Here is an 8,831-nt window from a genome sequence, read left to right on the forward strand (position 1 = left end):
AGTGTTTACAACTATTTGACATCAACGGATCAATCCCTTATCAATGATCACTCTACAGTTTTTTGGCATAAAAAGGTTCCTTTGAAAGTCAACATCTTTGCTTGGCGGTTATTACGTAATCCTCTTCCAGCAACTGATAACTTAATTAGAAGGAATTTTCAACGAAATTCCCAATTATGTTCACGTGGTTGCGGTTCTACAGAGGATATTGATCATCTTTTTTTGACTTGCGACTACTTCAGTCAAATTTGGTATGCTTTATACAACTGGTTAGGTTTGGCTTCAGTCAAGCCTGCTCTTGTTATAAATCATTTAATTCAATTTCATCGTTAGATTGCTATTCAAAAAAATATATATAATGCTTTCTTCTTGATTTGACTATCTTGTGTTTGGACTTTTGGCAGGACAAGAATGCTAGAATTTTCAAACAACAAGGGGACTCTATTTTTCAGCTTATAGAAAGAAAAAAAATAAAGCTCCAATCCTACTGGTGGTTGAAGGCAAACGATCCTAATTTTGCTTTTAATTACCAATTGTGGTGTCTTAATCCCCTTTGTGTTTGGGAGTTCTTATTTAGTGTCTTTTTCGTTTTGTTTTTTCAGCGTTGCCAGCTTGTGGCTTCACTTTGTTTTTCGTTTGATTCATGTTGTACCTGATCTTTCTGTTCCTTAGTCTATTCTAGCATTCCTTGTGCTAGAAAGAATAAGAGGCTTTAATCATATATTCCATTTTGCCTTCTTCAAAAATAAAAAGAGTATGAAAAACCTTTTACAAAAAGAGTTTACTATCCATTTGTTATGTAAGAGAGGTAACTGTCCATTAATAACAAGATTAAATGAAACGTCGTCCAAGCAAACTTAAAGTTAGAGTAGTGCTAGCATCACTCTCTTTTAAATACTTTCTTTAATACTCACCTGTGAAGCCCTGATACTCCAAAATGGATGACGTATCGTATCCCCTGTGTATCCTACATCGATACCTGCCCGATACTTTCTGATACGTATCAGGAGAGTATCCAAAGATTAATTTTTTTTTTTTTAAAATAATTATCCGATACGTTTCCGATACGTCCCAGATATGCGAAGGATACGTCTGTGTGGTCCGATACGCACGGATACGTGTTTTTTTATATTATTTTGATTTATGTATAGCACTGATGGTGCTCTTTTTTGGATATATTGTGTATGTAATTGACTAATCATCACTCTCTTAATCGTCAATATTATTTATATTTACGTTGATGTGCTGCGAGCCTATGACTGGTTTCTTGTGTTTGTTAATATATTTGTATATTAAAATAAATGGTTATAATTATATTGTTCATTTAATTATATAATTTTTTTTATTAATGTATCCCAACCGAATTGTATCTTGATTTTTGAAATTTTTCCGTATTGACGCATCGGTGTAGTATCGTATCCGTATCGTATCTCGTATCCGGGCTTCACAGATACTCACTCTATTATTTGTTTAAATCATTGTAATTCTATACTTTGGAAATAGAACTCACACAAAGTAGTTAAACATACATGAATTCCATATAATAAAATAATGAGTGTTAGAGAGAGCGTTCAAAAACGAATGTTGCTAGCATTTCTCTTCAAGTTAACCATCCATCAAATGTAAAGGCAAGATTTTTATGAAAGAAAGTTCGCTTCCCGTTTGATAACTTTCTCTCTCTCTCGTTTGCCTTATCATTCTCTCCATTCCAAGGTATTCTTCTACTCTTGTTATCGTTTTTAACTTAAATACATAACTTCCAAAGTTATCAAATCTCAGATTTAATGAATCTAATTCGTAAATTTAGGATGCAAAATGTTTGCCAAAATCACAGTAAAACTCAATGTGTACACCAACACTATTATCGTGTATATAGCAACACCTTGTCTTATGTATCTCAACGTGTCACACTAAACACTTGCGTCATTTTTCCGCATATGTCCCCTACAAGGTTTCTAAAGAATGATGTATCCTATACAATAATGCCCTTGATGGTGTGCCACACATAGGAAAGGAGATATGGACACTTTTTTTATTCTTTCCTTATCACTATTACGAAGGGTCACATTGTCTGTGTTGTTATTGTTTGGAGATATATATTACACTGATTTGTCCACATGAAATATGTGAAGTAAATGCCCCAACCTCCCTAGTCCCTACAAAAAGAGAGGAAGAACAATACCTTTTTTGTGATCTGCATTTCATGATGGTGGGGCAAAAGGATTATCTGTTTACTAGCATAGAAAGAGCTTTTTACAATATAGTAATAGTAATGCTGATGAACTAGCTGAATTGTTTTTGGTCTTTTTGTTAGTTCAGCAGTAAAGTTAGTCTATATGCCAATAGTTTTGTACTGTATCATAGTGATATTTTAGAGTTTATTAGACCTAATAAACTATACTGACAGTGGTTCTTTTTTTGTCCATGCCCCATATTAAATTAAGGGAAATGCTAACTTGTGCCCTTGGGGCATAAGTTAAAAGGCTAAATGTAGAAAAAAAATATCTTGGAAATTGTGCATTCAATGCATTAAAAATTTCAAAAGTTGTATTTTCAATATAAAGGTTACTTTGAATTTCCATTTTAAGCTCCTTAGGGTGGGTTAACATACCCTTAAATTAAATATAAACAGTATAAGCCGCAAAACCTACAACTATATTTTTTTTTTTCCTTCATGTGAGTGCTACAGCTCACTTTGTTTTTTCCAACCTCTGACGGAACAACAATTGGAAATTAAGTCAAACAATCAACAACAGCTTGCTAAATAACAAGGCTAGGAATCAGAAGAGATAACCACAATTTCAAGATATAATAATACCAAACATAACATCAGATTCTTTTCCACTACTACACTTGTTTGGTGGCATCACCATTTGTAAATTTTTGCCCATCATATTCAGTGGCGGAGCCAGACAAAAATGTTTGGGGTGGCCGCCATCCGGCCATCAAAATAAAAAAATTGAAACGCAGCCATTATTTGACCGCGATCTGAGCTGCGACATCATGGCTTTTTGATATCGCCGGGTTTGTAAGTAACTGCGATTCAGGCTGCATCAACAGCATTTGATTCGTAGTATAAAAAATCGTAACATGTCCTAAATTTAAAACCTTGCGGTAAACTCTAATGCCAATTCACACCACCCTACTTACTTGCTAGCAGGAGCGTGCTATTTCCATTATTTGCAGAACCAATAAGACTTGGTTTGCTTTCACTAACAATTTACCTCTGAAAAAACATTCATGCATCAGAAAACCCTCTTTTGTTAAAACTTGAACCATCAGTCTTTGACTCATACCAATATACCTAACCACACGCTCTCAACAGCCCTGCAAAACCATTACTCTATATTCAATAACTACAATGGAAAACATACATAAAAACCTTGATTTACCTAAGTATTATTAACAAAAATCAAAAATCCCCTTTTGTTTTGATTAGGGTTATGGGAAAATTGAAATTGAAAACCAAATCAAAAATCAAATTCAATAACAAACAAAAAGACATTGAATCACTATCATTACTTACTAACAAATGAAGAATCAGATTAAGATACACTTACAATTTTATTTTAGGGTTTGTAGAGAGATTGAGACCAATGAAAAATCAAAGTCAGAGATTGAAGTAGAGAGTTCGCCGGTCGCGGGATTGCCTGTGGGAGAAGGTGGTGACTGATGTCGTGGGATTGCCTCTGGGTGGGGAGAAGAGAAAATATGGCTTGTTCTTTTCTTTCCCGTTCTGGAGAAAACTGGCAATGAGAGTGGGATGTGGGTGAGTGAGTGGCATGGCAGTAATATTAAAAATAGCTCAGGGGTATTATGGTATTTTCACAGAAATAATGGGTAGGCCATGGCCTACCCCAGTCCTCACGTGGCTCCGCCACTGATCATATTGGTCCACCACATGAGTAAGTGACCATACAAGATTCTCCAATGAGGACTGAGTACTGATGCAAAGCTCTTGTGAGGAAAGGAGGCAACCTAACTAAAATCTCACACACATCGACTGTCCATTTCTCTAGCCCAACGGCATCAGTAATCTTCTTGCGGAGTACCACAGTGTCTGGTAGTGCTTGTGGTGGTGACCCTGGTGCCCTCGTTCGTCAGGGGATGAAGGAGAGGGTGGAGGTAGGATCGAAGAAGTTGGCAATCCTGGAGTATAAGGTAACGTTCAACAAGCATCGCCAACTAGTGCTAGTTAGTGTAAATGGATAACATGTAAATTTTACACGGGAGGAAATCAACTGGAGGACTTTTCAAGCAAAAGATCCATACATTAGAAGGTATAGAGTGAGAGAGAGAGAAACACAAATATCCAATGAAAACAGACAAACTTAGGAACCTTCAAAAAACATGTCTTTATTTCTACAGCTCACATTCTCCCAAGTTCATGCTTTCACTCACACTCAAAAGTAACCCAATAAAACAAAGTTTTTATGGTACAAATTTTTATGTTGAACCTACATAGCTTTCACACTGTCTGTCAAAGTACAGATTACTTCAACTTTCCAAAACTTCAACAAAGATTGGCCAAAGGACATGCAAAAAGATTTCTAACTTTATTCTACTGTAAAGTAAAATTAATAAAATTGTAAAATTTAGAACCTTCAAAGGGAAATAAGATGCCAGCTCAGCTCAGATGGGAACAACAGTTTGGTGTCATGACAAATCTAAGCTATTTACACCTTTGATCAACTTGTTTCTAGTGTTTCTAAAAGCAAATACTTCATTGCGGCTCTAAGATAATTTGGATGGAGAACTTGGTCATCATCCAACAATGCAGCTCGTTTGCAAATGTGCATGTGTTTCCATCGCTTTGAATTATCAGAAGAAATCCATCATTAGATTCCTCCAACAGAAATTCAGTGTAATCTTATTTGAACTTCAATGCATGATGGGTTTGATACCAAAAGGATTATTCGGATTTTTGAGCACCATGTCCTTAAATTCCTAGATACCAAAGCACAATGAGTTAGACAAACACACATTTAAGCCCATTCACAGCCTCCTACCTTGATATACCCAAATTTTGTAAGTTTTTCATGCATTTATTTCACAGGTTAATAAAGTGCATATTAATACAGTCCAGTCCAATTCATGCTACAGGGAATTTTATGATAGAAGGGTGGCCTTGTTCCCAATCATCTTCCCAACAATTTCAAGTAATAATCTTAAAATTGAAATTATAATATTTCAAGGAATGTCGTGCAAGCGATACTTAGAATTCTGCAATTTCAAAATCAGGTTAACCATTAATACAATTCTGTAATTTCAAAAACAGGTTGACCATTAATACTCCTACAAGTAAAAGGGAGTATAGTTTAAACAGCAATCCTCCTCTACCAAGAGTACAATAGTACACACATGAAATTGGTCTCAACAACATAAGTTTGGGCAAACAAACTTTTATCTCTAGATATAATATAGCTAAGCCTAGAATATTTTACTGAAGCATTTTTCAGTAACAAGGTACAAAGAGGTGACCATTCAATTTTTCGTAAAACAATTCATGCACCTAAAGATTAACAGTCATAATAAGAGGCAAGGAGAAATTTACTCACAAAAAATGATCAAGCTTTTTTCTCCTGAGAAATTTCCAGATTGACAGCTTTTCACATATCTAATAGCCGATTTTATATTATTATTCAGCAACCCTTGTGGCTACAAGTTCCATATCTTGCTTAACTTTCTCTTGTTTCAACTTCAACTGTTCCGCTCTTAGCCGCCAACCCTCCTTCAGCAGCTCAGCAAATCTATCTTTTATCTGAAGCAGTGGATCAATGTCAATCAACTTATCCCCTTCATATGCTTCTCTCAGCATTGCAGTTTCAATCCCACCTTTCAACGACATATAGAATATACCCGAATGCCTTGTAAAAGCGCTTGAAAATGCATTCGAAAACCTATATTCATCGCAGAACTTTCCAAGAATCGGCACTGGAATCCTCTTATACAACGAAAGAGAAAGCAATTCATGGAACACCCCAACAGACCTCTTCTCCATCTCTCTAGAAGCTTGCTCCAAATGAGAAACATCCTCGTAAGGCGAAACATAATCAAGCTCCATCCAATCCCTAATCCACTCCCTCATCTCCTTCTTCAACACAAACCCAGGAGGAAGCTTTACATTGAAACTAGGCCTAACCCTAATCCCAGTAGCCCTACTTTCCTCTTCAGCCCTTTTCTCAATAACAGATTTTGCAAACTCAGGGTTCCAATTAACCAATTCAAGAAAAGATTTTCCCTCCCCAGGTAAACCAGTTAACCTAAAATATTCCGGATACCTTGGAACCAAATCAACTAAAAAATCATTAGGGAAACCAAATTCCCTCTTCACATGAAGCAATTTATCAGCACTAACAACCTTATCCTTTGACATCATCAACAATTTACACAACTTAGAAACGATTAACGGCTCATTCTCCTTATAAATCCGTTTCTCTTCCTCCAGAAACTGAAGGAGATGATCGCTGACAAGGAGAAATTTCACAGGTTCGGTTTTGGGTTTTATACGATCATAGTATACATCGAATAAAAAAGGATTTTGATTCAAAAAGGTATCAATTTTAACCTTGAGCCGCATCCTTTGGCGGCGTTTCTCAAGATAACGTAGAGGGATGACTTGACCTGGTTCATTGAGAACTTCTTTGACGACACGGGCACATTGCTTGAAGCGTTTATCTTGTTCTATAGCTTGGTCTAGTGATTGGTCCTTGCGCCATACTACTTTGAGACTGGATAAAAGTCTTGTGTGAACGTGAATGTTGCAATTGCTGTTGATGTAGTAGCAGAAGGAAGTTTGAATTTTTGTCTTGGAGAACATGTCTTCGGCTAGAGCTAAAGGAAAGAATTACGTTAGACACAGTCATATAACATTGTCATTTTTAACTAATACATAAACTCATCCAATAACACCACTTAGCTACTACATAAACATAAACACATTGCACAACTGTATTGTGACATTTCAACAAATACCTTGTTTGCAAAATTCAAGCTTTATACAAAAAGAGTAACTACATACCCAACAGAACCAAATGATACAATGTCAAGAAAAAAAATCAGTTGCACATTAAAAAAAAATGTATTGACCAAAGCAAAACCTCAAATTTAAAAATTTAACCAATTCAACATGAACTTACTGTTCCTCGAGGGAGAATCGCACACTATGGAGAGTGGAGACGAGAGTCGCGGCGGAAATTAAACGAGACGACGGCACGACGAGATCACTGGCTCACGGCGGAACAGAGATGCGCGAAATGGATTGCAGCGCTTTTTTAATGTCTCAGTGTCTCACTCACAACCGGGACCAAAAACAACGTCTTCACAGAGTGTAAGACCGAAATCAAACAAAAAAACTTGCAAGTTGCAAGTACCCTATGAAGCCCATATACGGATACCGGTACGGGTACGATACGATACGGGTACGAGAATACGCAAATTTTTCAAAATTTAGGATACGATACGGCTATGATACGTCAACAAAATAGGATACGATACGGCTATGATACGTCAACAAAATTTTTATATTAAAACTTATATGTATGTAAAATAATTGAAGAAAATAAACATTGATTAAAAGAACTCAACACAAATTTTGATTAACTGAATCATCTCTCTCGTTACCTTCATTCACAAGAAGTATAATTTTAAGCGGTTCATCGAGAAACAATTCTAGTGATGCATATCTAAAATTGAATCATATATATCTCCACCGAATGTTTACAACATTGTCTCACTTTTTTACTCTTCATCTTTTTCTAGGATACGTATCTGTGAAGTATCTTATAAGTATCCTTGTGTATCTGCGGAGTATCGGATAAGTATCCGTTAAAATATTTTTTAAAAATTTAAATAATTAATTCGGATACTTCGTGGGTGGGTATCCGCGAGTATCCGTGGAGTATCGGTATCCGATACGTATCCGGTACGGGTACGTCTCCGTTTTGGAGTATCCGGGCTTCATAGCAAGTACCTAAACAAAAAAAATGTGTAAAAAAAGTTTTATTTTTGGGTGAATAGTGTTTTTCACCCCCTGTAATATAGGCCATTTCCGGTTTTCACCCTTATGAAATTTTCGGTCTGATTTGCACCCTTGTAAAAAAAAAAAATTCCTAAAAACACCCCTCCCCCCGCCAACTCAGCAGATTCGCCTACGTGGCACTGAGTTGGCTTTTTTTTACATTTTTTATTTTTTTTAACTTGCCACGTCATATATTATTATTAAAAAATTAAAAAAATAATAAAAATTAATTTAAAAATAAAAAAATTATTTAAAAATTTTGAAAATAAATTGTAAATTTTTTTTTTTTGAAAAAAATTCTTAAATTTTTTATTACCAAAATTTTTACGATTTTTTTATTCCGGAAATTTTATTTTCAAAATTTTAAAAATTAGGAAAAACAGAAAATATAATCACATTTTTTCGAAATTAAAAATATTTTTAAAAAATCTGGAATTTAAATTTCAAAATACAAAAAAGGCAAATTTTCAAAATTTTTAAAAAAGGTCAGATTTTTCATTGAATTTTTTTTTAAAATTTTTTTCTTTGTATAAAAAAACCAACTTTTCCAATATTTTAATTTTGAAAAATATTTTATAAAAATTATGGAATAAAATTTTCGAAAAAAAAATTTGACTTTATCCTAAATTTTTTCCAGAAATTTATTTTCGAAAAAAAAACTTGAATTTAAAAAATTATAAAAAAGGCAAATGATTTTACGAAAATTTTTTTTTAAAAACTTTTCGAATCTGGAACTTTTTTTCGAAAAGCCAAAACTTTTCGGAAAACTTTTTTTAAAAATCTTGAATTTTTCGAATCTGAAGTAGAAATT

General features: G+C 34.6%; 1 protein-coding gene across 9 annotated transcripts; it reads right to left on the reverse strand.

The window, feature by feature from the left end:
- Positions 1-2,780: 2,780 nt before the first annotated feature.
- On the reverse strand, positions 2,781-7,374 carry LOC146956562 (protein WHAT'S THIS FACTOR 1 homolog, chloroplastic-like). Of its 9 annotated transcripts, XR_015020256.1 has the most exons (5): positions 7,140-7,374; positions 5,559-6,834; positions 4,603-4,947; positions 3,561-4,149; positions 2,781-3,327 (listed from the first exon to the last, which is right to left on the reverse strand). XR_015020256.1 is itself a non-coding variant. In XM_085729464.1 (2 exons), exon 2 carries the CDS (start codon positions 6,818-6,820, stop codon positions 5,639-5,641), a length of 1,182 nt encoding a protein of 393 aa, XP_085585590.1. In that variant the 5' UTR covers positions 6,821-6,834; positions 6,976-7,008; the 3' UTR covers positions 5,230-5,638. The 9 variants fall into 9 exon arrangements, 1 of the variants encoding a protein (XP_085585590.1); XR_015020258.1 differs by lacking the exon at positions 4,603-4,947; XR_015020257.1 differs by lacking the exon at positions 3,561-4,149.
- Between the last annotated feature and the right edge of the window lie 1,457 nt (positions 7,375-8,831).

This window comes from Medicago sativa, chromosome 1, assembly GCF_051527215.1.
Source record: "Medicago sativa cultivar Bolivia chromosome 1, Bolivia_mono, whole genome shotgun sequence".
In the NCBI taxonomy this organism is placed as follows: Eukaryota; Viridiplantae; Streptophyta; class Magnoliopsida; order Fabales; family Fabaceae; genus Medicago; species Medicago sativa.